General features: G+C 33.1%; 1 protein-coding gene across 7 annotated transcripts in view; it reads right to left on the bottom strand.

Annotated features, from left to right (window-relative positions):
* Positions 1 to 20,339, bottom strand: part of LOC103312764 (tRNA (34-2'-O)-methyltransferase regulator WDR6) — a 100,053-nt gene that overhangs the window by 76,499 nt on the left and 3,215 nt on the right. For 6 of the 7 annotated variants that reach the window (XR_010335433.1, XR_010335434.1, XR_010335435.1 and 3 more), the window contains exon 2: positions 41 to 519. Coding sequence is in view for 3 of the 7 variants with exons in the window: in XM_008194229.3 (XP_008192451.1) it covers positions 41 to 519 (479 nt within the window). In the remaining 4 variants the exon portion in view is untranslated. Of the gene's footprint in view, positions 1 to 40; positions 520 to 9,977; positions 11,230 to 11,291; positions 13,413 to 13,512; positions 13,992 to 20,339 lie in introns of those variants that run through there. The other variant, XR_010335436.1, reaches the window with a different exon arrangement.

Raw genomic sequence — 20,339 nt, 5'->3', positions numbered from 1 at the left:
AAAATAATCACTAAATACAAGACTTACTACCAAAAATTACCTTATGACCAGTCAGTCTTTTGACAACGGGACTACTTTCCTGAATATTAAAGTGATTCACTTTCCAAATTACTATTTCCCCAAAAACTGTTCCAGACAAGACCACCAATTCGTCAATGTCGTTGTAGGAAATGAAAGCACTATACAAGATGCATTTCTCAGCACAAACAATTTCTCGCAGTATATTCAACTGGCCGTCAAAAATTAATAACTTGTTTAGCATAACTACAGCAGCGATCCATTTACTTTTCAACCACCGACTTGTTAGAACCCATCCATGGACAGTTTTCGCATGCAATTTTGTAAATTCACATTGTAGAAAATTACAAGTTATTGTCTGCATATAACAACCACCATACAATAGTAACGTGTCAGTGACATCATCAAGATTTATTCCATGTATTTTCTGTCCATCAAAGACGTTTAATTTTTTTAGAAATTTTCCGTTGAGGTCAAAAATATGTAAAAAGTTACCAATACCTAAAACAAGATACACAATCGTATAATCTTAAAAAAATATATCTGAAAAGTGTATAAAGTAAAAGCAATAAAAAAGAAAATAGTTATTTTTGAATTATGTTCGCAAATCTATGTTTTTTTAACTTGAAAATGTTAATTTTTTTTATCAAGAACGTTAGGTCGAGGTAAAAAAATACATTCAAAAACACAAAAAACAGTTTTGTGAACGTAATGTAAACAATGTTTTTTTCTAGAATTGCGGTATTTTAAACTACAAATTATCTAATTGTACTAGTTTACACGATTTATACAGGCTGTCTCAGAACTCACGCCCCAGAGAAAACTGACAAGTGCCGACGACAATGTAGATCTCAAAAGTCCACACGAAGAAAAATTAATGACTTTTATAAAGAAGTTTTAAGAGTCTAAACACCACCAACCTCACCACCAATTGGTTGCTAAGCTTTTGCAAACGCATCTAAATTCATCTGGTAGGTGTAGTATGAATGGTGGTGTTAGAAGGTACGGTGCTCCAACTCCCCTCATTTGTTTTGAACTGAAACGAACTGACGAAGTCGGAAACCATTTCATACAATGGCCATTAAATAGCGCTTCTTGAATTTGATGTAAAGGTATCCTTATTACCGATTATATTTTGAACTTCAAAAATGCTTCAAATTTGATTTCAGTGACGGTAGCTAGGACGGTAGCATTTTGGCAGATAAGATCATCAATTTACTGAAAAAGGGAAGATAGTGATACTATTTCCTGTCTTTAATTGAATGACGGGCACATCAAACTGATATTTTATATGGTAGTTTGTGTTTTAGTGTAATTTTAATGTACTTTTGTATGTAAAATTTTTGCAAGAAGTGACTCCCAAAGACAGATTCACACACTTACATAAGTAAGAGCTTTACACCCAGTCGTAATTAAGTAAAAAACTGAACTTGCTAATTGTGCATTATACTCCTTATCTATAGTTTTGAATAAAAATATTAATAACTTTATTAATTACTATCATTTCGATTTTATACGGAATTGATACGAATGATTATGAAAACTCAAGTGCAACTAGCGTTTGTACAGACATCAATCACCTTATAATGCGTTCACAGTCGTTTTCGGGCCTCCGATATAAATTTATTTATGATTATGATAGCTGATGTTTCTGCTCAAGAACCATTTTCCTACTAAATAAATCAATTCCACTGTAAAGACCGTACTTGTGATTCATTAACCAATATTAACTAATAATTCGTGGCACAGGGTCGTAGATAGTTGTAAACACCGTAAACAGCCTTAGACCACATAATTTAATATGATGTGTCAATATGATGTAAGTTTGAAAAATAGTCAATAATTTATAGAACAGCTCCATCTGCTGAACAATATTGAAAAAAGTTCTTGCCCTTGCCGTGTTGCTAGCATTGCGTTCAGTTGGCATTTTTATATGAAAATTAAAGGGAGTATTCAATTAAAAAAATCAAAACTCTCCAATATTTTTTTATTTAAATTAAATAACTAAGATATTTTTTAAGACAACGCTCAGTTCGCATATTCGAGATCGAATATCCCTCGCCTCTCTCGCAGGTTTTCATTACCGCTTCCGACGTCGACCGAAGGCGTCCGGAATTCGGAACTCACCGCTTTTTCGAACACGTCCGAGATGTCACGACGTTAACACATAACAATGTTGCCAGAGTTGGTGATTTTTCACCAGATTTGGTGATTTTTGATAGTTTGAGGTGAATGGTGAAAAACTTTTCTTATTAGAGGAAATTCTGGTGATTTTTAAATAAAACAAGAAATATATACAGTATCAGTAGGTATGGTAAAATAAATTCTAAAAACAATAAGTAGCACTTATTTATAGGATTTGATAGTTTTATATAAATAGCTTCTGATAGTTGAACGTGGTCATTAAGGTACTGACTTTGGAAGTATAATTTTAGAGCGTTGAATTGTTCCAATACTTTTCGAACCACTGAAAGTAAAGATAGCCACCGGGTTTGTGAAGTATATAGCAATTTGTGAGGTTGACATTGAGTGAACTCTTGAAATTCCATTAATTCTATTTCACTTTTGTAACTTTGATGGAAACAGGGTAAGGTTGGAGAATGCCGGCCACGAGGGTAATACCGACCACTTAATTTTTCCATTGTAAACCAATCTTCTCCCGCTGAAACATGTGGATCCATCTGTTAAAGCATCACTAAATATGTGATTAAAATTTCGCGCTGGTAAACTGCATTTGTGGTTTGCCATATGACTAAACAACGTGTGACTTCAGTGATTATAGCGGAAAGAAGTTTTAAAAAATTCGTACGGAGAATTGATTTTGACAATATAATCACGGTAAGTATATATATTATGTAAACTTCATTAGCTTCATGTTGATATACTAGATTGGAGTCATAATTTCAATTTATAGTGTATAGAGTCAAAAAACATATTATAGGTTAATTTCGGGTAATACCGGCCAGAGATACACGGGAAATGACGGCCGGCCGTCATTTCCCTCCTATGTCATACATATTTTTGGAAATCAAACGCATATTTTGTGCGTTGTATAATTGGGAATATTTGAATTACAGATGCCGAGTAAACATATTAGAACAACACACAACGGTAGAAAAGTCAGGGAAGTTTCAAGAACATTTGGTATTGCTAGGAGCACTTTGCAAAGTAGACTGAAAGGGGATAAAACCTCGGGGCCTTCGATGGTGCGTCATCCGGTATTTACCAAGGAGGACGAAGCATTGCTGACAAATCAAGTCATCAAGCTTTCCAAAGTATTTCATGGAATATCACCTACGGAGATTAAACGATGCGCGTTTGCATATGCAAAAGAAAATAATATACAGTCCATTTTCGTCAGACAATCAGTCTGCTGGAAAGGCATGGCTGAAAGGTTTTCTTAGGAGAAATCCAAACATTAGTTTAAGAAAGCCTGAAGCAACTAGTATTAACAGAATCACTGCCTTCAATAGGGAGGAGGTGTCTCGGTTTTATTACAAATTTGACCGCTGTGATAGACAAACATCAGTTTTCACCAACAAAAATTCATTACAACGGTTCAAAAACCAGACAAAATATACGCAGAAAAAAGACAACGAAGAGTAGGTTTCATAACTAGCGCTGAGAGTGGAAAAACTATCATGTGTGCCATTAGCGCTTCAGGCATTTATGTTCCTCCCTTATTTATTTATGCACGTAATAGGATGAATACTCAACTACAAAAAAAACGGTCCACCTGGTGCATTTATTTGCTGCACAGACAATGGCTGGATGAGCAAAAAAAAAAATTTGTACAATGGCAAAATCACTTTCAGAAATTCGTTAAGTCAACTAAAGAAAATCCTGTGTTACTGCTGATTGATAACCACGCTAGAAGCCTACACCTTTTGTAAATAAAATGGGATTGTTATCGTTACTCTACTACCACACACGTCACACCGACTTCAACCTTTAGACGTCTCGTTTTACTTTGCATTAAAAACTGCTTACAATTTTGAGTGTTCTAGCTATATAAAGAGTCACGTAGGCGAAAGGATAACTACAAACGAAATAGCTGAGATATTTAATAAGTCGACTTGCCACACCAAAAAAAGCGATAAAAGGCTTCAAAGAAACGGGAATATTTCCCTTGAATCCCAATCTTTTCACAGAGGAAGATTTTGCTGGTACAGTTGCTTTTACTCCTGCAGAGCCAGCTGATCTCGTTGAAACTCTTCATAAACCCAATATAGAAGCAGGTAACATAGAAAACAAGAGTGATGAAGCAGACGTCGAAAATGAGATAATAGCAGAATTGCACGGGACTTCTACGGAAGGTGAAAATAATATTCTGGAATCGGTTACAGTGTCCTTTTCTGAATTGATGCCATTACCTGGGCCATCAGGAATAAACTCAACAAAACAAAAACAATCCAACAGAAAGCAGCATTCAGAGATTTTTACATCCACACCTATGAAAGCAGTTTTAGACGAAAAAGAAGAAAAGATACAACTCCAGCTGCAAAAAAAAATGAAAGACACAAAAAGTAAAAGCACAAAACGAAAAGTTTTCGAAGAAGATAATGTAGCAGAACAAGATAACATTAAGACTACTGAGATTAGAGGTAGTATTAAAAGACACTGTAAAAAATCAATGACGGTAACTGAAGAGCGTTCGCCAGAAGAGGAAGACGATGAAGATTCAAGTGACAAAGAAGTAAACGAAGACATATGTATCGTACGTGGTGATATTGGAAAGCATAGATGTGGCTGCAATATTATATTATAAGTGCAGCCAGTGGGCCCATCAGACATGTGCGGACACTGAACGTGGATTCTTTGTGTGTGATTTCTGCCTTTAAAAAAGAAAAAAGCACAGTGGCGTCCTAGGCCGCCATTACCTTATTGTGGCGGGTAATGGCGGCCACAGAAGAAGTTTAAAAAAATATTTGTATTTTTTTTTATTTTGAAGTTTTCCAAATTTTCTAATATATTTCATTCGTTAGGTACAAAGCTTTTATTTTGCCAAAGATACCAAGTACCAAGTCTTCTGGAGTACAAGGTAGCTGCAAATAAGCGTATGAGGCGCATAATACTAAAGAATGCGGAACACATTTTATAAAGTATAAGTTAGGAATATCATTCTCTAAAAGTACTTTAATTTTTGTCAAAAATTTTAACAACCATGGCAAAACTTTTTATTCGACCATGATCTGTGGATTCATCTACCATTAGTAAAATTCCGTTCTTATTTTCGTCAATAACGATTCAAATGATGTTTTATCAAGGACATTCTTGACTATTGCTGTAGACTTTGTTCGATTTAAAGAAACATTTTTCGCAGCTTCTGGTGGTTGTGCGGTAAAATGGATAATTTCTGTCAAATGGTCTACAGAATTAAATGATATATTGTGCTTCACAATAAATGATGACATAAGCAGTTCTAATTCCTTTGTTTTCGAGTCCAGCGTCGTAGCTCGTTCTAAAACTTGTTTGATGGGAGGCTGCACATGTGTGTTTAACTTCTTATGTTTTGCAGTGGCATCATGTTTTTTTACTGAGGCCAATCCTCTAATTCTGTCTACTCCACAAACTTGGCAAAAAAAAATAATGAACTCCTTTATTACTTTCTTTGATCCATGTAAACGATTGTTCCCATTGACTGTTATATTTGTGTTTATAATGATTACTAATTTTCACAATTTTCTGTGGCCTTTCAGTTTCATCTCCAGAGTCTGAGTCTGAACTAACCATTTTATTGCTATGAATATAACGAAATTATTTTTTAACTAATTTGAAAAAAGGAACTTTACCTTCGTCTTTGGTGCTCAAACCCTATAAATTGCCCACACCTAAGAACTAAACAAAAACGCAGAGAAAACGATATTGTTACATATTTTAACCTGACCTAACAACCTATAATTCTAAACTTTGGTGATTTTTTGGTAATGAATTTACAGAATCACTTCTGGCAACACTGGCCATATGCCATAGTTCTTTGGGGCGGACAAACAAAGCAGCCAACTATGCTCTTGTTTTCATGGTACGAGGCATCAGAAAGCAATGGAAACAAGTAGTTGCTTATTATTTTACAGCTCATACTGTTTCTGCTGACAATTGAAAGGTTCTGATTAAAGAAATAATAGGTCTTCAGGAAATTGGCCTTGAAGTTGTTGCAACTGTTTGCGACCAAAATCCCACAAATCAAAAAGCCTTGTCTCAGCTCTGTGCTGAACGACAACCCAGGCAAGGATCCTATCATTTCTTTGTCAACAACCGGCCAATTGTCACGATTTTTGATGTGCCGCATTTATTAAAGAACACTCGAAACTCGCTATTAAGATGCAATCTTCAATTTGAACCACACAAATGTGCCAATTGGCATTTTGGTCAAAATTGTTAACGGAGATGAACCACTGGAAACTAATAGATTTGAAAAATGGAACTGATTGTACCAATCAGTTTTCATTCGTCAAGGGTTGGCAGACGACAATCAGGTCTATTATTTTTTTATGGAATCACTTTAAAAACATCTATGGCTTTGATTTTTTGAACTTGAGAGGTCTACATCAAGACCCCTCGGAGAATCTTTTTTGCAGTATTCGCCAGCACGGTGTTGCAAACACAAATCCCACATGCCACCAGTTCACAGCTGCCTTGAAAACCGTGGTTGTTAACAATTTGGTTTCACCAAAAGGTTCTGGTAATTGTGAGGATGACGAGTGCACGCCTTTGGAAAATTTGGGAAAATTATTGCACTTTTCAGGGAATGAGGAAAGAGTGCAGGAATCGCATCCAGAAATTTCAGTGGGCTTTTCTACATTGCAGCAACCAGACCTTTGCTGTGAAGACAGTCAAGGTTTGCCTTATGTTGCTGGCTATGTATTGAAGAAAATTGTCAGAATAAACTATATTCTGAGAAGCCGACAGAGCACCATCTCTTAGTTTCATTCAAGGAATTTGACGATTATCAGCGGCGACTGAAGTATGCTAGTGAACATGTAATGTGGCTTGTTCAAAACATTCATGACTGTTTATACAGTTTCCTTGATACCTATGCTCACCACGCAATGTTGGAAGACAGGTTTAAAGAAATGTTACGACCTTCGACCATATATCATATAGACTGAGCAAGGTGAGATTTGTTTTTAAGGTTTGAAGCCAACATCTGCAGGTGGGCAAGGGGAAATGAGGCTTGGTACGCGAATTTAACCCTCAGGTACCGCTTCTCTGACTAGTTCATTCCAAATATTTCCAAGTGTTTCGTTAATATTCGTCAAACTTCGTGCTTCACGATTGTGATTAAAGGAAAAAATTGTGAATTTTGGGCTTAAATTTACTTGTGAATGGGTAAAATTTGGTTCTTGCGTCGAAATATACAAGAGAAAGTATACACAAGGACTTATTTATCGGTAATGTCATCCGTAAGTAAAAAACTACTCGTGTTAACCTAAATATGGAAACACACCAGTGGCATCGTAACGTATTATGATTTTCTACTTTGATACTGAATATTTTTGAATATTATAACTCTGACCGCATGTCATAAGGTAGAATTAAAAGTATTTTAACTAAGGCATTTTTTAAACTCGTATACATAAATTATTTCTGAAACTTGTAATGTTTTTTCAATTGTTTGTCCCTTGACTACGAGCTGCCATTGAACAAGGAGTAAGCTTCCTCTTGCCCCTCACTCCTCTCGCCCTTACATGTTGGCTTCAAACAACCTTCCTACAAACTCGCTTTACGGCGATCTATATGATACATGGTCGAAGGTTACGACCAAATTCTACCAGGCTGTGATTAAAAACACGGCGGGAAATCAGGCGGCGCGATAGACACAACAACCAGGCGATGAGCGGTGCAACGGCGTGGGGGCAGTCAGGGGGTGTTCACTCCTCAAAAAAAGCCGCTAACAAGCAATCAAGAGAGATAAAATATATGTTACGGATTACTTTTACTTATTTATATTTAAGATTATTTGCGTTACCTAATTATTATTTTCTGGAACATATTTACGTACAGTCATCTCATCGTATGACTTATTAGTTTTTGTTAATACGTTACCTAACTGATATGCTTTCTTTGTGTGTTCGCCTTTTGCGATCACCTGATGTTTTTTGCTAATGACGATTTATCGATATTCTTACGAAATTGGTCAGTTAGTCGATCACCGTTGTAACGAACGGATAGAAATAAAATTCTCAAAGTGAGAAAGTGTTTTATTTGTCCACAAACCCGCACATATATTACTGTCTTAATCATTTAAAAAATTTGTTGTTTGCGCATGTGTCTCTAACGGTTCACACTTGAGTACTGTCAAAATGGTGTGTCTCTGGTTGCGATGAGACACAGAATCAATGAAACTATTAAATTTGTCGCAACCCTTCGATACTTCATTGTATCTTCAGGCGCAGAATTTGTGTCTGTTGAACACATGCGTTACGCACTTGGATGAACAAAAGCACATTTTTACAACCGACACACCAAACTTCGAGTTTTACAAGATCCTTTTCAAACTGAGGCTGAGCACCTTGTGGAAATCCTCAGTTTGAAATGCGACATGTAAAACTCAAAGTTTCGTGTGTCGGGTGTAAAACTGTGTTTTTGTTCATCAAATATATTTGATATTAGAATTGTCTAATCCCGGATGGGTTTGAATTTCCCTCCAAGCGATACAACTAGCGCTTACGTGACATTACTAGTAACTAGAATGAACAATTTGTGGTGGGGACGGCAGAGTCGCCAATCTACAGCCACTATAAAAATCTATAATCTATGGGGGCAGTATCGAATAAACGCCGGCACGGTGGTTGTGTGCTCTTGATTGTGTATTATAACTTTATTGAAAATAAATTGATTTCGAAATAGTCTCGTAACAGAAATTTATAAATCCTAGTTTGTTTTTGGGCCAGCCTGTTGCATACCTTACGATTGTGATAATTTAATATTAAATATAAATACACAAAAGACAAGCAGAAATCAAAGTCCGTTACCACCGGCCATATACAAAAAATGAAAAAATTCCGAAGGCTGTGATTTGTACATAGAAGACTGTGATTTGTAAATATATATCATTAAACAAGAAACGTATTTTTTTTAATTTATTTGTACATAGTTGTTTTAGAGGAAATATTTTTGTTTTAATGTATATAGTTTATAACTGATTGTTAAGTTTTTTAGAATTTCTTATATTTAGGTTATTTCAGAATTTACTTTAAGTTTCTTATTTGCGCTCGAGTGTGACAGTGTACTGCATGTACATACCTCCCCGTGATCGAAGCGTGGGCAACTGTTTGCTGACAGGTAGATTTAAAATTCTGTTCAGAGATACAAAATACTATAATTAAAAGTATAAAAACCCACATTGATAAAATTTTAGATTTTAGAAACGAGCTGAGCAGACCATACATTTTTTCCACTTGTTCTTTGCCACTATTCAAATTAAATTGGATTAACAAAGATAAAGAAAATGAAAAGTATTCTTTTGTAAAAGAAATGTTGACCGATGAAATTCAAAAAGAATTTAGCGATGATGTATGTAAAGTCAAATCGCCTCTTTACCAAGATGCAATTGTTTTCGATTTTATGATGGATACCAGTACTCACAGAGATGATGTGTTAGAGAATACTGCAGTCATCGAAATTTTAACTTATTTAAAGTCTTCGGAAAAAAACATTTTAATGTTAAAGTAATATCCTTCAGTTTTGAAAATGTTTAAAAAATACAATGTAATTTTACCATCTTCCGCTCCAGTTGAGCGTATGTTTAGTGTAGGTGGCCAAATATTGACCCCTCAGAGAAATAAATTATCTGATGAACATTTCGAACATTTGTTGTTTTTAAAAAATAAATTACATTAAAATGATTAGATAGGTTTTAGAATATGAAAGTAAATTAAATTAGATAGTATTATGAACATGTAGATAATTTTGTATTGGTATTAATGTATGATTTTATATTGTGATTGTATGCTCTACTGACTATTTTCCCGAAAGAAAATATAAATAAACAGTTATTTTTAATTTTAGTGTTTATACTTTCCTATCCTTAAATTTATAATCCCCACTAAGTATTTAAATACTTTTAAATACATTACTAATGAAATTGTATTTGGAATTAAATACATTTTCAAAAATTACATTTAATTACTTTGCCAAAAAAGTATTTGTATTTGTATTTAAATGCTTCTAAAAATGTATTTTTAACAACACTGTTGGTATCACTATAAGCCGGTTATACGCAAAAGTTGTGCTACACCAAGAATAGTTTTCCTATCTGGAACTCTCCCTTGAGGAAAACGTTCTGCAAATCTTCGGACGGCATCACTTGCACTGCTATTACATTCTCCAAATACAAAGTGCATATCTGCATATTCTTGATTTGAATATTCGACCATATTACAAAACTTTAAAGTGATTTTCAATAACAATAGTATATTATGATACGAGTTTTATAAGACGCATTTTGTCGCACGCACGGATTTACGGCACGACGAGCGCAGCCAGAAGAGCCATAATAGAGTAAGTGCATTAAAATGCCTTATAGACGAGATATCATACAGTATTTTTTTACTTTGCACTTTTTGTAACAAAAAAATTAATTTCGAAATTTAGAAAATTTTGTGGCAGTTGACTGCATTTATGCGCAGGTCATGAAATGAAATTAATAATTTGGACCGTTATTAGTTCATTCATACAAATGCATTCTGAAAATGTCCAACACGTTTTGCAATGTGGCTATTAACAAATACGGGCTTTTGTGGCGAATACGTTGAACTTAAAAATTAATTGGCCTAAGGATTATGAGATCTCAAATTAAAGTACTCCTATAAGATTATATAGTGATCATAAAATTAGTCTATTGTGTAAAAGGTAACCGATATAGAAAAGAAACCACAGCCATAAATTATTTAACCAAATTTTTACCTGCCACCCTGGTCATAGGCTCCAGGACGGAACTCAAAACAATTCGAGCCCGCACAAAATAAATTTATTTTAAATTAAACAATGATTTACTTAGGCACCTGATATTTTTGATGTTTGCAATCTCGATTTACAATAATTATATTTATACAACTATGCTGATAGTAAATTTTGAAAACATTAGGAATTAGGAAAATTATTTGGCGTCTTGGAGCCGGATCTGGTCGGTGAAAGCAACCAGTCTTCGAAAAGAAATTTATTGCAAGAGCACGTGGGTCTTAATACCTGCACAACAGATGGTCCTAACTACGGGTAATGAGGTTTATGGTGGTTGTATAATCTTGGAATATCAGAGCTACTATACTTACTTGCACTGGCTTTTGAAGTTATGTTTGTACAATACTGGAATGGTGTTCGAAGGGGCTACATATCAAGGATGGTACAAAAGGTTCATATTTGATTAACTTGATTAAATTATTGACTTAAAACAGGTGCCGATTGACACTGATAGTTCTTTCAGATAATTGTCAAAAAACTAGATTGTCACAAATAGCGTATCGTAATGACCTCAGTACGAAACCGAAGTAGAAAAAATATTTTGGAGTTCAATCATCTGAGAGAACCTGTTTCAAGTGCATAATTTAATCGAATTAATCAAATACGAATCTATAAAGGCTTTTGTGTATTTCCTGATATGTGGCCCTTTCGAACACCTACCGAGTAATGTGTAAACATAATTTCAAAAGCAAGTAAGTAATTTGAGATCTCATTTTCCTTAGGCCAATTTTCGAATTTAGGGAATTTTGTGGCAGTTGACAGAAGTTGCGCGCAGGCCGTGAAATGAAATTAATAATTTGGACCGTCATTAGATTATTCGTACAAATGTATTCTGAAAGTGCCCAAGACGTTTTGCAATGTACCCCTTAACAAATACGGGCTATTGTGGCAAAAACGTGGAATTTGAAAATTGGCCTTAGGATAATGAGATCTCAAATTACTTACTTGCACTGGCTTTTGAAGTTATTTTTGTACATTATTCGAAAGGTGTTCGAAGGAGCTACATGTCAGGTATAGTACAAAAGTCTCTAAAGATTCGTATTTGATTTGACTAAATTTGACTAAATTATGCACTTGAAACAAGTGCCAATTGACACTGACAGTTGTCTCGGATCTTTGTCAAAAAACTAGGTTATCCAACTAAATTACCCTGGTTTTTAGTGTAATTATTATGGCACTCCGTTGGATATTACAATACGCAAATTGCAAATAGCGTATCGTAATGACTTCATCACGTAACAGCAGTAGAAAAAATTACTTTAACGTTTTGGTTTTGACAGTAACTATGACAGCAGTAAATATAGAATAGTTACCAAGCAACAATAATTCTTAAAGCAAAACTTATGTGATTTGTTTGTATCTAAAGCATTATTTTAGCAGTTAACAAACAGTGGGAATCATTGTTGTAAGAAAACTATTTGTTTTATCAAAATATTGTATAAAGGTTTTCGATCACATTTTGCTTCACAAACGTTCCTGAAACTCTTGGGAGACCATTCCCTATTAAGTGGTCATTTATTAAACTATTGAATAAAAAAACGTCTACGAGATGACACCACATGTTTTGTTTTTTCATATAAATATGAAACAAGAACTACATACTGATCCAGAAATACTGACTCTGTTGGCAACGCTAGAGGATACCAATGGAGTACGCTTTCAGTGCCGTGAAAACGTACGTCGTTTCTTAAAAATCATATCTACGCGATCTGTACATCTCTCCATTTCATTCTATCTTTGACAAAACAAATTTTCTATCTGCTTCTATTGCTCTGGCTGAACGTCTCCATACTTGCGACACGTCAGCGCAGTTGTCAAACATTCAAAAACAAATTTGTAAATTTTTGAATAATTGCATAAAACAGATAAATTAACAGAATAAGATCCGTATTATTTGTTCCACTTCCTACAATCCCTCCACTACGGAAAGAATTTCGTTTCATCGGTATGTGCGCCTTCAACGTCCATTTAAATTTTAAATAATGTTTGACTCAACTATTAAAACTTTTTTTAGTTTTTTTTTTTTTTTTCAAACAATGCGGAAATTGCCACATTTATTTGGACATGATTTATTGGTAAATCATATTAAAAATTAATCTTTAATTGATAATCATAGAATTAATTAATAAAATTAATTTGCAAAATTTGTTTAAATGTTCGCATATATTACGAATGTAAAAAACTTGCACAGTAGGATTAGGCACTAATTTGTTAAATTAATTTTATTCAGAAATAAATAATTTCGTTTTATGTTCTCTTTACAATAAATGTCTTGTTTTTGTCGTTATTAAACCGATTTGGACAAGTACCTGCATCCCAGGAACTTTAATGAGAATCTCATTCGGTTCGTCTCGTTTTATCAATCTAAAATTTCCAGGAAGAATCGTTCGTTGTAATCTTCCACAAGACTTGTCTGTAAATTCACACCAAATCTAGAAATTAGTAACAATAAGAATTTGAAAAGCAAAAAACCAAATAAAAAATAACGTAAAAATTTTTGTAAATGCATAACTGTACTTGATAAATACTTACATTGAAATGAGTCGGTAACTTTCTTGACCACAGTTTTAAACCTTTCAATAAATAAAAGTATGAATTACAAAGTCTTTTTAGAAAATCTGGCCAATTTGAAAGTTATTCAAGAAACGTCAAACTATAATAACGTCAAAAATCAAATGTTTCAACGAAATGTACACCAATCAAATCTTGGTACCTCTTTAAAGGATAGAGCTAATACGTATTTAATATAGTGAGAGAGACAGCAATAGAAGGTACGTCTTGCTGAACTATGTAGCCACATGACTGGATCTCTTGTCATATATCTATGTGTTTTTTGTGTTTCTTGAATTATTTTATTGAAGGTCAAATTCGCTAAATCTTCGCATTTCTCTCTCTGTTTATTTTCCATTTCGCTCTCGCATCGTCTGTGGCTAGACGAGTAGACACCGCTCTCTTTTGTTTTCGGTAAGGTCCTGTTGCAATTTAAGTTTCGAACAGTGTTTCAGTGCAATCTAGTGGTAATTTAGTGTCATCAGTGATAGTAACTGATAATGGGTCGGAAAAACAAGAAAACAAATGTGAGGAAATTATGATGGAACCAGGAAAGGTAAAAATACGAAGGCAAACAAAAAATTTGGTGCACAAAGGATAGGAAATTGCACATGTAATGATATCTAATTTGACAGACACCATTTCATTCATAGTAGAATTTTGCAACAACGCATTTGCATTTTTACTCTCCATTTGTGCTTCATTTCACTTCAAAACATTCAAATACGCTGTTGCAAAATTCGACCACGAACTGAAATGGGATATATGTACCGTATGATCAATATAATTTCTGATAAACTTTGCCTATGAAACGTAGAAATCTAACTACTGTTTCAATATTTTTTTCTGTATGCATAGTTTTCATTGTTCCTTGGAACACTGTTTCGTTATTTAGTACCTTCTGAACACCTCATTATTTATTATCATTTGATCAGTTGAATTTATAATCAGAGTAAACTCGATTAGTTTTTTTAACTTGGATGAAACCGTCGATTGTGATAATTAATCAAGCTGAAGTGTGAAATAATAATATTTTGATAAGTAATATTCAGTTAGAAAACATTTTTCCCTCACTTTGCACTAGCTTTTCAATTACAAAGACACCAAACCACGTACTCTAATTATATATTAAAATGATCGCATGGTATTAGATTACATTAAAAATATTACATTCTTAAACATTTCAGAGTCGTGATAATCGGAGATCACACATATTCGAAAATTTCTTTAAAAAAAGGTATGTATATCTTAGCAATAGCAATATAAATATTTATATTTATATATAAATATAAATATAAATAAAATAAAAATATATATTTTTACGTTGATAACACGATTGAGGTGGTAGCAGTCTACTAGCAGTATAATAGCAATATTACCATGTTTTATTTTGTATTAGCTGTTTCAAAACTATGTAAACGCCAACGTCGCATTTTACTAAATTATTGTTTTAAATAAAGTAGATAAAATTTTAAAATAGTTATGAATATGATTTTTTAAATATTGTTATTTTCATTGATTTGCTTATACCGAAGTTCTTAATTTGTGCTTTATTTCACTCCAAAAATTCAAATGCGCTTTTGCAAAATTCTACTATGAACTGAAATGGGATATAGTATGTTTATCAAAGCATAAAAATGGTGGCGGCAAATTGTAATTGGTAATTCACATTTTTTGTATCATTGGCCCTCATATTCTAGGAGTTATGCTTGTAATTTTTTAGCAATGACAATACCGAAACATTGTTACTTGACCAAAATAAGGAAATTAATGCAACCTCAATTAGTTCATTTATTTCGGCAGATGAATATAATCGGTAGGATTTTCTGAATTTGACAGGTTGTCAAATTACACTATTTTTACGACATGGAATTATTTTAGAATAATGTCTCATAAACTCTGTATTGAACATGATCCTGCTAACAACGAACACACTTTTGCCGAAGGATATAGAATTGTCGAATTACAGTTTCTACTTCAAAATGTAATTCATTTTCAATGCAAGCATTCACAGAAACGCACTACTGGAGAATTGAAACTACTTGACGAAGATAGAAAAGGTTTCGGTTTAGTCAGTAACCTGATTTTCAAATATAATATGTGTGGCTTCCAAACGTCTACAAAAACTGAAAGTCCTAATTCAACCCAAACGAATTATTCTAAATTAAATGCTTCTGCTGTGTGGGCTACCTTAGCTACAGGCAACACTTTTACAAATTTTAAAGAACAACTCAGTATTATGAACATCCCAAGCATGCCATACAATATGTTCCATAATATTGAAAATATGTTAGGTGATGTATGGCATGACGCTTTGTGGAAATCTATAGAAGAAGCGGGTGAAGAAGAATTTAAAATAGGATTACAGAAAAATCAAATTGATAAAGATGGGGTTGTTTGGATAACAATTCATGTGGATGGATGGTGGAGTCACAGATCATATGGTCACAACTATAATGCAGCATCTGATGTAGTAAGACTGATAATAAATTCTGATAAACAAATTCTTAACAAACGAAGTGTTGATATTTTCAATTAACTTTATTTGGAAACATTAGAAACGACAAGTACCTAGCATAGGTACATCGTAATTGATCGTAATAATCGTAATAATAGTTACTATTTATTAAATAGGGTTCGTTTTGTATCCTTATTTCACGACATACCTAAACAAATTATTAATATAAATATTAAACTAAATATAAGTGTTTAACAAAATCCATCGCAAAGGGCAAAATTTTTCCAAAACTATTTTCAAGGTTAGGACCACGCAAAATGTCACAATGACAGATAATTCCAGTGGACCAGTTTAGTTAGATTTCAATTTAAGAAGGTTAGCGCCCTCAACGCACAACCTGTAAATGGCTGAACTAATATTAGCAATGGCGGACACTTATGTATCCGAATTTATTTTTGATATTTTTCCCTAACAATAGGTTGTACGACTTTGCAAGTTTATGTACCGCCACAAAAAAAAATCTCTTTTGATGTTATATAATTTCAAAAGCCACAAACTGATTAATGATATTAACAATTTGCTTGTGTTTCACTAATTAATAAACACATGAAAGTTCAATTTGAAACTGAGTCTGAAAAAAAAATTTAATGTCTTAGTTTTAAAGATTTGTATTTTTGTGTAAGTGCATGTTATTCTAATTTCAAATATCCGCCATACTGCCAATTTTGCTAGCCTTAAGGGAGCTTTTATCAGATTTCCCTATAGCTAAGTTTAACCGTTTTTGAGACATCTGAGATTTTTTTAAAAATTTGGATTTGCACCTGTTACTTAAAAAAACTGTAACTCTCTTAGTTTTAAAGATTTCAAAATCATATTTGGAGAATTAAAAGAGAAAGCACATATCTGTTTTTTATAGTGTTCAAAATTGAAAAAAAAATTAATAAACCCAAAAATGTTAAGGTTAAGTCTGGATACCTTCAAGTACCTACAACTTAAATAAATAGGATGTCCCAATTTCTATTTTAGTAGATGGAGGATTGTTTTCTGCATCTATCTGTATTAGCATTCCCTACACCTATCAGTGAAAAATTTGAAGTTATAATGTTTTTTTGACATTGTATAGGGAATACCTTATTAACCACAGCTATTTTTGCATAGTTTGCTAAAGAAACATTTCTGATTAAACAAACGACAAATTCTTTTCAAAATTAGGTTATCCGTCCAGTGAGAACAAAATAAATTCATTGAATGTTAGTTTGAAAAACTTTAAATTCTCACATTTTTTTGTCGTTTTCTTAATCCCAACAAAAAGTTATTGTAACTTGGAAACTATTAAACATAAGTATAGGGAATGTTAATACAGATCGATGCAGAATTACATTCTCTTGCATTTAGTAAAATATCCTTGAGGCATTTCATTTGAAAAAAATGAGTTATGGGTGCTTAAAGTTCTACAAACTTACTTTACAAATTTGGGGTATGTTAAATTTTTATAGAAATTTGAAAGTACCAAGGGAAAGATATAGGCTTCCTCTTTCAAATGAGCTGAAAACTATTTTCAAATTAAAAAAAATATTAGAGTTATCGATTTTTGAACTGAAAGGTGTGAATCCAAAAAAAATGAAAACCCTAAATATTTCGTAAACGGCTAAATTTGGGTATAGGGAAAGCTTATGAAAAGTAACTCTAGTATTACAAAAAGAGTTTAAAAAATATAGCTTTCCATTTAAAATAAGGAAGTTGATAGCGACTTTTGGTATAACCAAAAGCGTTGCCATCTTGAAAATATCTTCAATGAGCAGAACCTAAGAGATTATGGTTGTACACAAATTTTCAGATAACTATCTTTATTAGAACTGTGTCGCCATCCACCGGCCGGCGGTTGACGAATACCGACCGGAGTCGGGATACGAGTAGCGTGGTCTGAACAAGAAAAACGACATCGCGACACCACAATTTCTCGCCTAAAAAACCCATTGTTAATTGTTACCGTTATTGTAAAAGTGTATCAGTGTTTATTAAATAAACCACAGAACTCCAAATACTTCTAATGTGGGGTTTAGACGAAACACCCTGTAGAAATTATATACGTATTAATACAACATTTTTAGCTGCAATAATTTATGGTTATTTTTTGTTGTGCTACTTCTATTTCCGACAACTCGTCGTATTCTTTTGATAAAACCCCATCAGAAGATGAAGTGAAATTGGGTTTAGGTACAGGTTTAGGTATTCTTCTTGAGCTTCAATTACTCTGTGTACCAGACTGAAAATTTGGAATTTCTGAATGTACTGCAGTACTATCTGTACGGCCGGGTGATTTGAAAATGTCAAGCCAATAAACCCCAGCACTTGGGATCGGTAGGTACATACTCCAGCCGCAACTATCGGTGGCAATAAACTATATTTAGTCATAAACCTGAGGACACAAAATAATTTTAGTTTTCAACTTGAATACAATTACTTAAAATAAGATTTCATTTGATGTTTTTAGTAAATTTCAAAGTCATTATGTTGACGAAATCCGTAATCGATGCAACTAATAATAAAGCTGATTCCCATTACAATCGTCATTTAATTCGTATTGAGAATAAAACTAATCAAAAATGGAAATTTTATTGTTATTTGTTGATTCCAACAGTTGGCTCGAATATAATTGCTTAAAGATATGATGTTTATAGTAAATTTAACCGTCAAAACCCTTAGCCAATGAAACCAATTTCAATAAAGATGTTGTTTAATTCGCGTTGCTAAATAAATTTGTTCTCCCTATGGTATTCAGCGAAAACTAATTGCATCCCTTTTCGTAACAAAGATCCAAACACGATTACAAACTGTAAACAAATTTCTATAAAAAATTGCAAATAAGAAAACAGTTTTGTTTCTAACTGGAGCCATCTTTTCTTTTAATATATTCTATTTCTTGTTCAAGAAATAATAATAATCATTGAACAAGTATCAAAATAGGTAGAGTTCTTAAAACGCACAATCACAATTCACAAACAGGCCTTTAGAGGCAATCAATTTTTTTTAATTAATTAATTTATTTATTTATTTTAATTCAAAATCAATTTTATTTCACATTGAGAATTAAACGACACCTTCATTAGAATAGGAAAAGAGAATAGAATTATTGGATTAACGGGTTTATTAACATAGTGATTTTTAAAATTACTAAAAACATTATAAAATTAAATCTTATTTTAAGCAGTTGGATTCAAATTGAAAAGTAAAATTATTTCCTGTACCCAAGTTAAGTTTATTGCCACAGATGTTTGCGGTCCGAGTACCTACCGATCCTAAACCGGAGTTTATTGGCATGACATTTTCAGATCACCCTACTGTACGTTATTAAGACCCTTTTTCAGTAATTTTATGGTAATTGTCTTCCGTAGTAAAATTGGAAAATCATACTCGTTCTTGCTCCATTCTAAGAAAGAAAACGAAGGTAAAACACACACAAACTCTCGCAGCTATTGATTAAAAACTGCTATAAAATAAATGTAAAACGAATGAAGTAAATTTGGATGTTAACTTACTGTAGTTCGAGTGAAGCCTTTTCACTTCTCATTTAGAGGCAAATTACAAAAATAACTATATTCAAATCGCTCCAACCTGTAGTACATAAATAACCATATCCCATTTAGTTGTTAGTAGAATTTTGGAGCACATGAAAGTTATACCGATTTGTACCTCTTTTATGAAAGCTGCAGCGAAGACAAAATTTTACCTGATCAAGCGTAAAATACGGTCGTGGTCGAATTGGTTTCCATTAATCTTTATAAGTATAATTCTGTACAAGGTGATGGTCGAATTGATTACCGCATGAACAGGTAGATAGAAAAGATTAAGTCACAGATATGTTTATATTTGAGATTTAAAGCTCGTAGAAATATTCAAATAATTACTTTCTTGGCACGATATCCAACAACAAATTTCATTTATTCGTGGTTAACTGGTTATTTAAACAAAGGAAGATGTTATATTTTTTAAGTCCAAAGCTCTCCGTAAATTTCGTAAAATGTTCTGCAAATAAGCTCATTTTGCTCTAACCGCTCTCAGTGTTCTAATTTGCGTTTGCCATTGCATTTCCTTTTTCTCGATTACGTTGGGCATTAAATAAAGATTGAATTCTCACAGACAGGGTTCTATATGCTCCGAGAAAAAAGTTCGAGAGAACTTAGATATGTATCAAGTATCAAAAAAAATCGTAATTCTGGCTCTAAAGTTCTAGTTCTTGTTCGGTTTTACATCATTTGCTCTAAATTATCCGTCACTTTTAAATTCTATGCACCCTTATACTATTGAAGCATCAAAATGGAGACAAATTACAAAATCAATTTTAACATTT

This window comes from Tribolium castaneum, chromosome 9 (assembly GCF_031307605.1).
Source record: "Tribolium castaneum strain GA2 chromosome 9, icTriCast1.1, whole genome shotgun sequence".
Classification (NCBI taxonomy): domain Eukaryota; kingdom Metazoa; phylum Arthropoda; class Insecta; order Coleoptera; family Tenebrionidae; genus Tribolium; species Tribolium castaneum.
This window is presented reverse-complemented; position numbering and strand designations above follow the sequence as displayed.